Source organism: Panthera leo, chromosome B2 (genome assembly GCF_018350215.1).
Source record: "Panthera leo isolate Ple1 chromosome B2, P.leo_Ple1_pat1.1, whole genome shotgun sequence".
Lineage (NCBI taxonomy): Eukaryota > Metazoa > Chordata > Mammalia > Carnivora > Felidae > Panthera > Panthera leo.
The window spans coordinates 140,705,211-140,721,080 of NC_056683.1; the positions used below are offsets into that span (position 1 = coordinate 140,705,211).

Consider the following 15,870-nt stretch of genomic DNA (forward strand, 5'->3'; position numbering starts at 1 on the left):
TCAGGCGTCCCCTGGGGGGTCTGGGAACGTAGGCCCGCAGGTAAAGGGAGACAACTGTATACCGTCTTAAAATTTCCTATCGTATTTGGAGTTTGTAAAGTTACGCAAGTACTAGAGTAACATAGATTCCACGCATTTAAATAAAAAACAAATGCATAAAAACGAGCTTGTTCATTCTAGCTAGAAAGGACATCTGCGTCTATGAGGTGTTCAGGAGTTAAAAGATATTTGTGGCACTTTATCAACGAGAAAAGTATCATCAGGTCCCTTGTCTGTATCGCATTTCACGGTACAGAACATTTTCACACACTGTCCCAGTTGATCCTACAGCAGCCCCTTCTTCATTTTAAGATGAGACTTGGATAAATTAGGATTTGCTGAAGGTCACAAAGCTCGTTCGATCAGTACACGCTTGTAAATGTGTTTATTTACGTATCCGTCTCTCCTAGTAGAGTCTGAGCTAGTGACGCAAACCAGACCGTAGTCTCAGCCTCGTGTTCCCAGTTGAGTGCCATTAGATGACCACAGCTAAGAAGGGAGACACGCAAGTGATGTCACCTTCTTCTATCTTCCTGGGGAACACGTGGAAAGAGAGGAGTCTCTCCAAAAACCTCAAATAAGATTTCAGGACGCTTTTGTAAGCGGTGCCATTGCAAATCATCCACAGAAAGAAATAGATTTCCAATTTTAATTTCTGTGGAAGGAGGTGGATTCCATACCCCTAGGACCTTGTGTCTGCGTTGTAGAACTTGATGTCGTGACATGATCTGCTCGAACTTGTCTTAGTGTTCCTCGTCTCTTGGAATCTTTTCACAAACTTGATTTTCTGCAAAATGCTGGTGATGAGTGAGGGAATTCGAGTGGAATGTGGCATCTATATTTTTAAGGACTGAGTAAACAGTCAGAAATAAAGAAATAACTTGCCCGGGTAAGAATTCTTAGAACTCATTTGAACAAACCTTAAGCCTATTAAGTGTCCCAGAGGCAGCAATAACCTGAGGATGTACTATATTATCCAAGGTCCTAAATCCTTCAGCATGGACACTTTCATGGTTGAAGTGGAATTTAATGCCCCAGAAAAGGACCTGTGTTATTTTCTTGAACTAATGAAGAAGACAGCGGCCATTCTCTGAAAGAAAGAAAAACCCACACAATCTGTATGGAATTTAAACACATTTTTTATTAAACAGGACTCTATATGAAACTCTCGAGAATTTTATAGTAAAGCTTAGATAAATATTTCATGAAACATCTTAAGATGCAATCATTTATAGTAATTTTAGTGCTCTGATTTCTGTTTGTTTTCAGATTTGAAAAAGCAAACATTTTCTATGATGATTTATATCTAGGAGCTGCCAGTTGAGCCCAATTTCATAAGACTTATCTTTATAAATAAATGGAATAGCTCTTCTTACTTTTATTCTGTCTCTTAAGATGAAGCAATGTTGAAAGATCTTTTTTTTTTTTTTTTTCCTAGCTGAAATATAAACCATGACCTCGGTAAATGTCCTGCCTCATTTATCCCCCCCAAGTTTATGCTGGTGTTGGATCGGGGCATCATCTTCCCTCCAGCTGCCTCAGTAGACTCTCTCTAGAAGCTACTGTCCTGGGCTCTTCCCGTGCCTCCCCCCAACCCCCCACCCCACTCCCACCTGCGCACTCTGCAGGAAACTAGAGGCTTCACCTGACACATGAGACCTCTGACTAACCCAAGCTCCTGGGTTCCTGGAGCTGTTATTCAGACAGCCCTTTGTTAGTATGTTAGTTTGACGATATTAGCTTTTTTTTAGATACATGTCTTGATTTGGGCTACTCTGTCCAAATGAGTCTTTCACAGTTCATTCTACATGCTTGTTTATATTTGCCCGAATTGCTGATGACTGGATGTACCTTGACGTTATGGTCCTGCATAATTTAAAGATGTATTTTCTTTATCCGTTTGGATAGCTACCTGCTAAGCACCTACTCTGTTGTGCTCTGCGCTCTGTTGGGCGCATGAGGAATTTAATAATCATCCATTCAATAAATAGTTCCCCACCATGTGCCAGACTCTGCTGGCACTTTGGATGCAGCACTGAGACAGACATGATCCTTGCCCTCATGGAGCCAATTTTTAGCGGGGAGAGAGAGGCTAAGTGAGTTGAAAATACGGGGAAACGATTGCAGGTTATGAGAAGTGCCGTGAAGAAACACGAGTGAGAAATGGCCAGGGTGGTTCCGCGTCAGGGTGGGCAGCCGGGGAAGAGCCCTGGAGAGGAGAAAGCATCGGCAGGCGGGAGAACATTCTCGGGAGCCATGCTTTGTAGCTGCCCGGAGCCATAGGAAATGGGGTTGGAGTGAGACCCGAACGCCTGACCACAGAGGAGCCCGCAGGCCATGGCCAGAGGTTTGCATTTGGTTCCCGGGCTCACGGGAAAGCCTTGAGGGCTTTCGTGCAGGAAAGATATGCTCTAATTTCTTTTTTTATTCCTGAGAGATGGTTCTGGCAGCTTTGTGAAAGTGAGGCGAAAGGAACAAAGCAGGGGTGGGTGGCGCAGAGGCTTGGAGATGAGTGTTGGGGGAGGGGGATATGAGCGCTGGCCAAGCTTCTGGAGAAATGGAGGGGAGCGGAGGCAACAGGATGGGCGCACACCTAGGAAACGGGTGGGGGCTGGCGCCTGGCGGGGACAGTGGGCGAGTGCCGTCGCCATTGGCAGGTTTACGGGAGGAAGTCAGGGTTCTGAAACAGCAGGATCCACTTCAGACCCCCCCGTTGTTCACAGCGGACCTGTAAGCGGTGGTCTGAATCGGGGTTCAGGTCTGCAGCGCTTAGGAGTCAAGGTGAACAGTGGCTGCTCAGGAGACCAGGGGGGCAGAACAGTTCCGTGCAGAGGAGAGAAAGGTACTGGCCTGGCCTTGAGAAGAAGGGCAGGATGTTTGGGTGGCGGGAGACATGCATCCCGGAGATCAGCCTGGCAGGAATGGAAGGCTCTCAGGATAAGAGGGTCCTGGGTGTTCCTGTGGCTTTTGGTAGGGGCCTCATCTCCAGGAGAGGTTAAGCTTGCTCGCCCTTCCTCCCTCTTCTCCTTTCCCTAGTTCACGATCCACTGGGTTCCCGGGAACTCTAATGGGCGTTCCGAGTTAGGACTAGGGGAGCCCCAGGGGACCCTTCCAGATCCCCCACTTTGGGTTTGAAATACCTTTAGATGTTTCTTTAGGGGAGTCGCACAGTGCCAGTCTTCTTCGTGTCCACCTTCCACACAATCCCATGTCCGTTTTGTCACCTACACTTACATATTTCCATTTATTTCCCACCTAGGTTTTATGGCAGGCACACAAAGAAACCCTCAGATGTCTCAATATGGACCTCAACAGACAGGACCATCCATGTCGCCTCATCCTTCTCCTGGAGGCCAGATGCATCCTGGAATCAGTAGCTTTCAGCAGAGTAACTCAAGTGGGACTTATGGTCCGCAGATGAGCCAGTATGGACCACAAGGTAAACGATGTTTCTCAAAAATGCATCGCAGTAGGCTGTAGAGGTTTTGTTAATATGTTAGTCCTTCGAGGTCTTCATATTATAAACATCTTGTAAGATCCCATTATTTGTTACCCGGCGGGTTGGTGAGGTTAATGCAAACCCACAGTCCTTCAGTTGCCCGTCGTGATGGGAAGAATAATTATAGCAAGTGTTCATTAAGCATTCATGCATCAGACACTGTGGCAAATGCTCTTAATATGTGTGTTATTAATGAAGGAGTAAATCTTAGTTTCTGTGATGTAGTTTGAAATGCTCGTTGAGAAATAGACACAGGCCTTGTCCTCAAAAAGTTTCTGATTTAAAACTTGGGTTTCATTATGTTGGATTCTGATTGTGCCCCCTTAACAATGTGCTCACTACTCAGACGGATGTCGTCCCATTACACCTGCTCCCAGTTTGTCTCCAGAGTGCTATATCTGATAAATAGTAGTTCTCATTTTTTCAGTCATTACTGGTCTTACTCTTAGAAGATAGAACAAAGCCTGAAATGGGCATGTCTTTCAAAAAGGAAAATAAGGGGGCACCCGGCTGGCTCAGTCCGTGGAGCGTGCAGCTCTTGATCTTGGGGTTGTGAGTTTAGCCCCATGTTGGGTGTAGAGATTACTTAAAAGTAAAGTCTTTTAAAAGGGGGGAGGGGAGATAAGACGAGTGGAAAAATAAATGAGACTATGCCAAGATGCCCTGTTTACATCTGCCTTCCTGGAAATTGATGTATGTTTTTTCATGTACATGTAGAATCCTTTTATCAAGGTTTTTAACCTGATACATATTTTTTCTAAGTCACTTTTGGCAATAAGGCATTTGAATTTAGCACCTTCTTTATGTTTTGTTTATTTAACTTAGACATTAATGGATAATTTAGAGAGAATGAGATAATCTGGCACAATTCCCAGAGTTTCCTCACTTCTGAAAATATCAGGAATTTTCCAAGTGGAGATGATGAATGCCCACTAGGAGGTTCTAGTAAAACAACAACAAAGTCAGGTCTCCTCCTGTTAAATAAAGTTTTATTTTCTGAAGACATTTGTGTCTGTTTAGCAAACCATTGAGCTCTGTTGGGGTTCATTGAGCCTCTCCAGCCATTGAGTGTGTGCCTAACAAAGCTAGATGATTCTATGAGGCCTTAGCACCTTCTTGGCTTTTCACCTGGTGTTTCTCACCTGGTTTTTCTCAGAAAAATGCTTTCTTTCTGTTTATAGTATTTCACGGTTTGAAAATTGAGTTATCAACATACTATCTTATCTTGGAAGATCTCTTTCTGAAAGATTATAATATTATTCAATATTCAATATTCCCAGTATAACATTGCTTCCTTGCCTTACATTGCTTTGTTATTTTACATTCCAACTATCTCTGTTGTTAGGGAAACTATGTTAGAACACCCAAAACAGGGGTGCCTGGCTGGCTCAGTCAGTTAAGCATCCGACTCTTGATTTCGGCTCAGGTCATGATCTCACAGTCCTGGGATCGAACCCCGCATTGGGCTCAGCACAGATCCTGAAGCCTACTTGGGATTCTCTCTCTCCCTCTCTCTCTGCCCCTGTCCTGCTTGTTCTCTCTCTCTCTCTCAAAATAAATAAACTTAAAAAAAAAACGTTTTATTTGGCCCCTTCCGGCCTTTGTCAATACATGCATGTAGTCAGGGTGGATATAGACTTTATGTTTTGCTTGATTCCCTTCACACCATATCATTAATGGTTTTCCAAGATCTTAATTTCAGTAGGCCCTAGGAGTTCAGGTCCCAGTTGACAGTAAGTCTGCCCTGTTCCCTGTCAGCCCCAGGAAGCCGCGGCACGAAGAAGTTTGTTGCTGACCTAAGGCAGGTCAGTGAGAGACCGGTTGTGAGAGAGCACACCCGCTCACCAACTCCGCTCAGCGGGCGTCTTCAAGGCTTCCTTGGCTGTTGTGAAAAGAAGGAAACTTTAGTGAAAGTTAGAAAAGCAGTCTGTAAGTTGTGATATACACAGAAAATGTGGACTTGTGCTCAGCATGTAACTGGAGACAGGTCAGGCTTGTGCTCCCAGAATTGGGAGTGGCTAAAGGTCTGGGACTTGACTGCTAACACTCACAAGGGCTTCTTGTAATCTTGAAAATTGGTCTGTCTTCTCTTAAATAATTCACTCTTGCAACCTCATCCTCTACTGTTCTCATAATAAGGGAAGATGGAAGCTTGACTGTCTGAGGAGTCTTTTGTGAAGAGCTAAGAAAGTGTTTATGCTATTGGAGTTAATAGCAGGAAAGGCAATTTCTATAGAATGGATTTCTTCTCCGAGTAAAACCCTCAGTTTTCCGGAATAATTGAACATTAAGATTCATAATTTAAGAACACTGAACCTGTGAGGGTTCTCATCCAAACTGCTGAGTGTCCTTGGAAAATTGCTTACTCTTTGGGAATTACCTTTCCTCTAGAAAATGAGAAAATTAGATCGTGTTACTTTAGAATTTGCTTCCAATTCTAATATTCTACAAGTCTAAATCTTGCTTCTTGTCTGAAGCCTTTTATATCCATGCGGCCCACTGGACCCACCACATCACACTTTGGTTATACGGTCAAGAAGGGATTTATTTTCAGGCATAAATACTGAGTTCAGGTTGATATTAGAAACCATTTAGAATATGGAAGATCATTTCCATACTCAACACTTCTTCATTTTGAAAACAGGTGCCCTCAGATTTGTCCTCTCTGTCATTCCTTCTCCCGAGTGATAGCTTGCTCTTGTCCACCCCGAGCTGTGCCTCCTCCTGGGTTCCTTGACTGGCTCCAAATGCCGTGTGCTGAAAATCAGTGTCCTGGGACTCTGCCTTCAGCTCCGAATTGTTGGCCTTTCCTTATTGTATTCTCCTTTCCCCAGCAAGCACTAAATGACAGGAAATTAGCACTTGTAACACAATTACTCAATTCAGTAAGTGTCCTTACCTTTGCATTTCTCTCTTTGTTGATCTTTTTAAACTTGATCTTTTTAAACTGGACCCAAAATAAGTATTTTATTCTACCTTGTCTTAATTAGCTACTCAAATTAGTCATCAGACATTCAGCTTGCATTTTCATGCTACGTGTTTTAACATCTCTGAAAAGAATCACTTGTGTGTGAGCCACAGAGGCCATTATTTTCATCTTCTGTTTCTGTTCCTAACTGGATGAGTGTCTTCTCTGTTAGTTTTGTTTTGAAGAGATCTCAGAGGAAAATACCTTACGATCTTTTTTTAAGTCTTCTTACTGTCAGAAACGACTTCTGCAAAATTGTTATTTAGTAGTAACAGCCGACATCCATTACTGTGCCCTGGGTCCTGTTTGAAGTGTGTTCCATAGATTAACTCACTTCATCCTCACGGCATACTACAGGACGGGTACCATTTACCCCTGGACAGATGGAGAAACAGAGACAGCTTCACCAGGATATGCCACGGTCATGCCAGGATTCAAATTCGGGCAGACTCACCCATTTGCTTAATTAATGGGAAGCTCTCACATTGTCCCCATTTGCAAATGAGCAGGTTAAGTAATTGACCCACGATCTCACAGCTAGTAGGTGACAGAGCCTGGGTTCAAACCAAGGGAGATTTCAGAGGCCACTCACATAGTCACTGGGGTGTTATTTCCCACGCCATAGATGTACCCTCCTTGCTGGTTCATTCATTCAGAAAGCCACTGGGGAAACCAAAAGACAAACTACTTGCCTTCAAGGAACGAGGAGCATTTGGGGAATTCAGGCTTGGAAACACATCAAAGATACTAGAGATTAAGAAAAAAGTTTCTATGAAGTGAAGAAGGAAATTTTTTAGAAATGTATATTACTAAAGTCTGCATTATTACATATGCAAATGGAATGAGTCCAATCTAAATGTGTGAAAATGTCTAATTGCAGTGTATTTTATGAAATAGCACTTTTCTACCTTCAGGCAAGCACATATAATAACTACCCTTACGAGGTGTTTGCAAGTAGGGCCGCGAGACTTGCTTTAATAAATAGAATGGAATTATGTAATTGACACGTTAATTATTAATAAATGAATTTGGGGGAAAGATTGCTGAAACAAATTTCGCCTTCATGTTTCTTAAGAACAAAGACTGTCTTGTTTTTGTGTTCTCTAAAACAGTGTCTGTCACACGGACTGTCCACAAATACTTTTTGCACATTTGTCACTGCGGGCAGTGGGGGGCTAGGCTTAATTTTGCTCTAAATAGCAGTATTTCCTTGGGCAACTAAATAATTCTGAGCTTAGATTCCCCTCAGTTATTCACTCACTTGTATGACAGGGTCTGCACCACCACATACAGCTTTTTCCCAGGTTTGTACCCTGAAGCAGGCCTGGGTTTATGCCTTAATTTGTATAGGGTGGGTCTTAGGAAGCAGGGAACTTTCAATCAGATGAGTCTGATGGGCCTTTTGTTTCTAAATTACTTGATAAAAGGTATTTATTCTGGGGCATCGGGGTGGCTCAGTTGGTTGAGTGTCCAACTTCAGCTCAGGTCATGATCTCCTGGTTCATGAGTTCAAGGCCCGCGTCGGGCTCTGTGCTGACAGCTCGGAGCCTGGAGCCTGCTTCGGATTCTGTGTCTCCCTCTCACTCTGCCCCTCCTCCGCTCGTGCTCTGATCTCTGTCTCTTAAAAATAAATAAACATCAAAAAAAAATTTTTTAAGGTATTTTTTCCAAAGAAGTTAAAGGGTTTTTTTTTTTCTAAAGTAGATGCCATTTGAAATATTCCTTCTCCTTTAACATATGTTTCTCAATGAATTCAGAAAACTCCAAATCATACCTAGTTGAAATGAATGCAGCTCCAAACTAGCAAGTTACACATTGATCATCTTACAACTGTTTCAGCTGCAGAGGAAGAATGCATGTTAGTAGGGAGCAGTCCACTCAGTACCTTGTAGTAGCGACCTTAGTGTCACCACGACCCAGGATGTCAGTCTCCACTCTTCCAAGTCCAGAATCGCAGTCTTATTATTGAATTAAGCTGAATTCAGCCTCTCTCCCACAGAGGTGAAATGTGTCTGCCACATGGGTTCACACGTCCCCCTGGACAGTGCTGCAGACTGACGACATCCTCTTCTCTGGCTTTCGGAAGGCTGGTCTCTGTGCAGATCCCTCCGTTTGGTTAACTCGGTTTCTTCTCCCCCGGAATCCGGTTGTGCTGCGTGTGACAAGTTTATTACCGTAACCTTATTTTATGGTTAAATCTGCAGTGCCCTGCACGTGTTCAGTTCCGTATTCCATATTGTTTTGTTGTTAAAGAAATATTCCAAATCTTCATCTCCCCAAGACCGGAGAAGAAAACAGAAATTGAAGTAGGTCATTTATAGCAAAAGACCGTTAACGCCCTCTTCTTTTGATGCTCAAATTCAGCTTTCGCATTACAAGGTTTACGCATGAATTTTTCTCAACGGACTGATGATCGTCACAATTTTATCAAAACCTGGGAATTTAAACCACTTAAAATTTAAAAAAGGAAAAATTAAAAAAAGAAAAGAAAAACACAAAGCAGCTGTAACTTGGACTGGTGTGAAACTATTTTACCTTGCCAGTTAAAATCAACAGCACTCAGGAGTGCCGCGAGGCACTGCCCTTGCTGAGTAAGCTCATCTCATCCCGGTGGGCTGGCCCTCCTCTACAGGTCCTGGTCACGACAGCCATGGACAGCACTGTAGAGACACAGGATGTGCACGTTCAGCTTTACTTTACATCTTAGCCTTTTCCCAGGGCCCACAGCTCTGCCCTTTTTTCAAACGTCCGAAAAGAAATGGCCTTATTGAATCACAGGTGACGGATCTGAGTCCCTCAGCCATCAGGGGAAGCAGGTAAGCGCTCTCCCTCCAGGGGGCGCTGTTCGACGCTTGCGAGCACAGGGCGCAAGGACTCTGGAGCCCAGGGGAGGACAGAGGTGCGTTTGCAATGTGTGACAGCGGTGACTCTGACACTTTTTCATTTCTTACCAGAGAGATTTCACTGTTTTATACTAAATTTGGCTACTGAGTTGAGGTCATACCTTTTTAATGTAAGCGCTTTTTCTTATACTCGGTTTGAGAAATAAATTTGAATATCTGTGCATCATGAAAATAAAATTACACATATGATGCATACATAAAAAGGTAACTTCACTGATTAAAAACCTATTAATATTGGAATAGTTTCTCTGTGTTCCTTGAAAGATTCTATTTATGGACTGTCCTTGTCCAACAGTAGTTAGTTATTATCATTTTTCCCCCACAGCAACCACGTAAGATAGCTAATCCTGTATTATACCCTTTTTACAGATGAGAAAACTGACCTTGGGAGTAAGAAGTGGCTTTCTGAAGGTCACACGTAGCAGACAGTTGTACCCGTACTATTTGAGGGCCTATGCCTTCTCCTTCACTCACTGCCCTGGAGCCCGATACTGGCATCTGACTGTGCCCGTATGTCTTCTGGGCCTGTGTGTGATGTCAGCCTCAGTGATCGTTGTTTCTCTGAGGATCCACTTTTCCTTGCTGAGAGGCCACCAACACATGCACAGCTCCTTTCCCGGGAGTGGCTCTCCTCAGTCGCCTTCCCACCGACACCTCCCTCACCACGCTGTATAAATCTCCCTTTGTCTTTCTTCATAGCACTTAGAGCCATACGACGTCTTCTAGGATTGCTCCTTTGCCTGTGTTCTGCCACCAGAATGTAGGCTTTTTGCCTTCATTCGCTGCTGAATCCCCAACCATTAGCCCAGAGCTAGCACATAAGAGGCCCTTAAGAACTATTTAGGGGGCGCGCCTGGGTGGCTCAGTTGGTTAAGCGTCCGACTTCAGCTCAGGTCATGATCTCACAGTTCATGAGTTCGAGCCCCACGTCGGGCTTTGTGCTGACACCTCAGAGCCTGGAGCTTGCGTCACATTCTGTGTCTCCCTCTCTTTCTACCCCTCCCCCTCTTGTGTTCTGTCTCTCTCTCTCTCTCTCTTTTTATTATTTTTTTTAACGTTTATTTTATTTTTGAGAGAGAGAGCGCCAGCGGGGAGGGGCAGAGAGAGAGGAAGACACAGAATCCAAAGCAGGCTCCAGGCTCTGAGCAGTCAGCACAGAGCCCGACGTGAGGCTTGAACTCGTGGACCACGAGATCATGATCTGAGGCAGTCAGACACTCAACTGACTGAGCCACCCAGGCGCCCCGTGTCTCTCTCTCTCTCTCTCTTAAAAATAAACGTTAAAAATTTTTTTAAAAAATCAGTAAAAAAAAAAAAAAAATTACCTTTGGGAGGTGAAACGAAGGATCACCTTTGTCTGTTTCTCTCTCTGCTCTTGTACTCACTGTACTGAACTTGCATTATTGTATAATTAAATTTTTGAAGGGGTCCATTTTTGTAACATATGGAGAAAAAACTACCAAAAGTGAAACTCTGAACCCAAACTGTAAGGTAGTAGGCCTTTCCCCCTCTGTTCCAAGCTTTGTGCAATATGGTCACTTCTCGTACATGGTGAAGACTTGAAAATGCATGTTGACTTAGGGAAAAAATATGGTACCCATACTTATCGATTCCAAAAACAAATTATTCATTCCCACCAGTGGTAGGATTTAATGCAACTGGGGGTAAGTCAGCTTTCATTTTGAACCTGCATTTGTGGTCTTCCTATCTACTCGGTCAGGTGGTGCCCAAAGAGCAGCATTGTGTGATCAGCCTGTGTAAAAAGGTGGGGTTGAAAGGTTTTTGAAATAGAACTTTTTTTTTTTAACACAGAAAGGATCTTATGAAATACGGTAACCAGCAAATAAGCATGTGAAAAATGCTCAAAATCATTCTATTTCTTAATGTCTATTTCTTTTTTTTTTTTTTTAACGTTTATTTATTTTTGAGACAGAGAGAGACAGAGCATGAACGGGGGAGAGTCAGAGAGAAAGGGAGACACAGAATCTGAAACAGGTTCCAGGCTCTGAGCTGTCAGCACAGAGCCCAACGCGGGGCTTGAACTTACGGACCGCGAGATCATGATCTGAGCCGAAGTCGGACGCTTAACTGACTGAGCCACCCAGGTGCCCCCTTAATGTCTATTTCTGAGAGAGAGAGCAGGGGAGGGGCAGAACAAGGAAGGGACAGAGGATCCGAAGCAGGCTCTGCGCTGACAGCAGAGAGCCCGATGCGGACCCTGAACTCGCAAACCGTGAGATCATGACCTGAGCCAAAACCAAGAGTCGGATGCTTAACCGACTGAGCCACCCAGGTGCCCCGCTAATTTTTTTTTTTTTCGTTGGCGATATCAACAATGTAGAGCAATTAGAACTCCTACGTGTTTTTTTTTTTGAACTTACACATTTTGTGGTAGGGTTTCTTCAAAAGCCCGACATGTACTTAGCCTTCAACCTGGCACTCTCTCATCCCTAGGGTTCTGCCAAGAGAAATGAAACCTATGTCCACACAAAGACCTGTGTGCAAATGTTAGCGGCTTTGTTCGTATCGCCAAAAACTGGAAACAACTCAAATGTCCACAGAATTGAATGCTCCTCAGCAACAAAAGGGAACAAGCCACTGATGTGTGCAATAATGTGGATGAATTTCAAAAGCGTGGTGCTTTGAGAAAGGAGCCAGACACAAAAAGACCACATGCTGTATGATTCTATATGACATCGTGGAGAAGGCAAAGCTGGAGGAACAGAAATCAGATCAGTGGTTCCCACGAGGGGGAGGGAGTGAGAATGACCACAAAATGGCAGGGTTTTTTCATCATGGTAGAAATAACCCACATCGTGGTGGTTATGGAACTACACAGGATTGTTATTGTACGTAAATTCTATCTCTAGACATGACCTAAAATCATATTATGTAGTAGATAGCTGCGAAAAGTAGCGAACGTTATTAACTAAACAACGAGGTAAATGCGTATTTAGCCCTCATTCACAAACATGTTTATCATAATACATTGCTAATTATCCATTTTATTTTCTCCTGCTCGGGGTAAAGTGTCGGTTCTGTGACTTGGGCACCATTGTATCCTCCACAGCGTGGGGGAATAATGGAGAGCCTTGCCTGTAAAAGTTACTCGTAAATAATTTGTTGAATGGTGAAACGGAGAAGCAAAACTTCATATGTGAGTGGAAACACTTAATAGTTCAATAAAAGCGCTAAGCTTGGAATATTGATTGTAACTAGCAAATTTAAATACTCCAGAGTCAGGTACAGAATTATCTGCACTTCCCCTGAAATAATCATGGTGACTTGAATGGAGTCTCGCTCCCGCTTCCTCTCTCTGGCGCTTGACTATAACTCCCGGTAGGCTGAAACCTGGATTTATTTGGCGACCGATTTTCCAAAGCTGGTGTGCCAAGATGAACCCACTTGAAAACCGTGAGCTCTCGGACTTGGCTGCCAGACCCGTCCAGCTGAGGTGGGCTGGACCAGCATCTGCTGCCTTCATTGTGCTTAATGCTGGATCCATCTGTTTTCTGTCAAAGCCAGTGCCAACAAATTACTAATCTATTAGAGAAACATGGAAATAAGATTGCACTTCTCGTTCCTGGCTTTTCCTCTCATATTTTGCTTGGCTTACGTGTTTGGTTTTTATTTATTTGGAGGAGAAAGATACGTTATCGAGCGGGCAAGGCGGGGGCATTAATCATTTTTTCACTCCTTCCACGCATTTTTAAAAGACCATGGGGACAAGATCATCAATGATCAGTGGCTGTTGAGGGTGTTATGAGCGTCGATGGTGATGGCGGTAGTAACAACGGTCGTTTATTAGGGGACTCCGTGCTCGGCGCTGTCCTAGTCCCTCCATACCTATTCCCCACGACTCTCGTTACTTTACAGATGGCAGAACTGATGTGCAGACAGGTTAAGTAACTTGTCCAAGGTCAGGCCGCTATTCAGACCCAAATTCTAGAGCCTGCGCTTTGTCCATCGCTGCCTCTTAAGCCATTTAAAGCCTTTAGAAAGCATTTTTATCCAGGCATGTGAGTTTAATGAGGAAAGTCTTTAGAGTTTCAAGGAGAAGAAAAGGGGACTTTGTATTTCTTCCACCAAGTAGAGGCCTCTATAATTAGAACATATTCCCTCGACGTGTGCTTTTGAGTGCCGATTCATGGAATCAACCCAACTGATTGAGGAAAATTAGATTGGGAGCCCGGTACTCAACGGGCCTTTCTAAGCACAAGTGCTTTTGCGTGCATGTCTGGGTGTGCCTGGTGGTTGTGGTCCAGCACGTCCACCGCCCGATGGCAGGACGCCGCCTGGCTGCTGAATTGAGCAAAGCCACGGAAACACAGCTCTTTTTCGCACACGCCACGAATGAGATAGATGAGGTCGGGTCCAGGGTAACCGAACATCGCCATCCTTTCTTTCCTTTGGGATCATTAAAGTACAGCTCCTGCCTGCCGGTTAAACCCCAAGTACAGGAACCCAGTGTGACGGAATTTCTCTGTTCCCCCCGTAAGCAGAGTTCAACAAAATCAGGAACCTTCTTCTCTAATAAAACCGCACTGTGGGTATAGTCTGAGATAAGCATGTCTAAATGCTTGTTTTCTAAAACAAGATTAAAGTGTTATTTCATTTCCTTCGAAAGCAAAGGGTACATATGTTTTCACTGAGTAAGGTTTCTTACCAAATGAGTCACTTACCAAGTGTTGGGGGAGGGTGGGAACTGGTAATCGAATGAGTATGTGAATTAATTTCATTTGCATTCGAGCTGTGAATGAGTCGATTTATTTTTAATAAAAGCAAGAGCCAAAAAAGAGCCCTGTCTTCACTGATGTTATCGGGCTGTCTGGAAGTGAGGGCGTGTGAGGTCAGTGAGGGCGGAGAGGAGAAATCTTAATTCTGCCCCCAGAGACGCGTTCTGAGGACTGCGCTCTGAGGAGGCGTGGGAAGAGGCAGGACGGCAGCCTGCCCACCGCGCCGTGTCCCTCACAAGCCGGGGAGGCATAAGGTGCCCTTTCCACCAAGACGCTGTGACGGGAAGACAGACGGGGACCTTATGTGGGGTCCTGTGGGGTGGGAGACTCTGAAACAAGAACTTTTTATAAAGAACTTTGAAATTGATAAACAGTGAATGTTTTACCTTTTACTTGGAAACAGCATACGTTTGTTTCTGCAAAGGCAGAGTGTCGTCTTACGAGAAGGCAGTTTAAATTTGAGGAGCTGGCCATAAAAGACCCACCCGCATGTAACTCGGTGGTCCTGAAGTAATTTACATCAAACCTCTCCTGTTCCCTCTATTCTCTTTTGTTTTTCTCTCCATTTTCCAGTTCCTTCAACTGCTAGTGCCTCCCTCTGTTATTCCTCTTTAGGCTTTCTTTAGCCTTCCAGAGGACATCCGGGGTCAAAGAAATCTGGCTTTAACAAGTCGCTTTCCATGCTGGTGGAGCACTTCATTAGTTTGTCCCAAGATTGGTCTATAGCAGGGGCCAGCAGATTATGGCCCACTTTGGCCCACCACCTGTGTCTGTAAATAAAGTTTTATTGGAACACAGGCGCTTCCATTTGTGGAGATAGCACCTCTGGCCACGTCGGAGCCACAGAGGCAGTTGAGTTGAGACTGTCTTGCCCCATACAGTCTAAACTATTTACTGCCCCACCCTTTACAGAGAGTGTGGCGGCCCATGGTCCTAGTGAATGGTGGCTTCCGTACCATCTGCAATAAATAACACTCTTCACGACACCCAAATAAGAAAGCTCATGTGATGCACCTAACAGAGAGCAAGTACCCAGTCAGTGTTGAAAGTCCACGGATCTCTTGTGGATTTGTAGGTCATGCTGCTTTACATGTGTGGGCTTAAGAAAACCTGGTTCTCCTGTCGTGATGATACGTTACGTAAGTGTGGTTTTTCCTTAAGCATCTGAGAGGCTGCACGGCGGTGTGATGTGCCTGGACTCTGAACTGTACACACAGACTACCTGAGTGCAAACCGTGGCTCCTCTGCCCGTCGGGCACTTGACCTCGAGACAGGCTCCCCGACGTCCCGTGCCTCAGGTCCCTCATCTCTAAAATGAGCAGTGTAATAATAGGGGCCTCTTGGGTCTGATACAAGGATCAAGTGAGTTAATGCAAAGAATTTGGAACTGAGCTTAGCACATAGTAAATATCAAGTATTTGCTTTTGATATTTTTACTAGTCAAATCCAGTTTCTGCTGGAAAACCTGGGGAAGCTCCTCCTTATCTTCCAAATAAACCCTACACTTGGCGGCCTGGAACACGAGACCATGCAGGTCTGACCTCTTCCCCCGGGGCCCCGTCCCAGCCACACAGAGCTCCTCCGTGACTTATCTGGAGATCGTTTGCTCTCTGGCTGGCTGTGCCGTGTGCACGCTGTCCTCTCTTCTGCCTTACTCGCCACTCAGGTATCTAACCCCTACCATTTTGACTCTGTGTTTGCAAGACTTTACATACTTTATGCCCT

The 15,870-nt window shown here is 44.4% G+C and overlaps 1 protein-coding gene across 8 annotated transcripts in view; it reads left to right on the top strand.

The window, feature by feature from the left end:
- Nucleotides 1–15,870, top strand: part of ARID1B (AT-rich interaction domain 1B) — a 447,597-nt gene that overhangs the window by 371,214 nt on the left and 60,513 nt on the right. For all 8 annotated transcript variants that reach the window (XM_042940136.1, XM_042940142.1, XM_042940137.1 and 5 more), the window contains one exon: nt 3,299–3,478. In XM_042940136.1, coding sequence (XP_042796070.1) covers nt 3,299–3,478 — 180 coding nt within the window. The remainder of the gene's footprint in view (nt 1–3,298; nt 3,479–15,870) is intronic.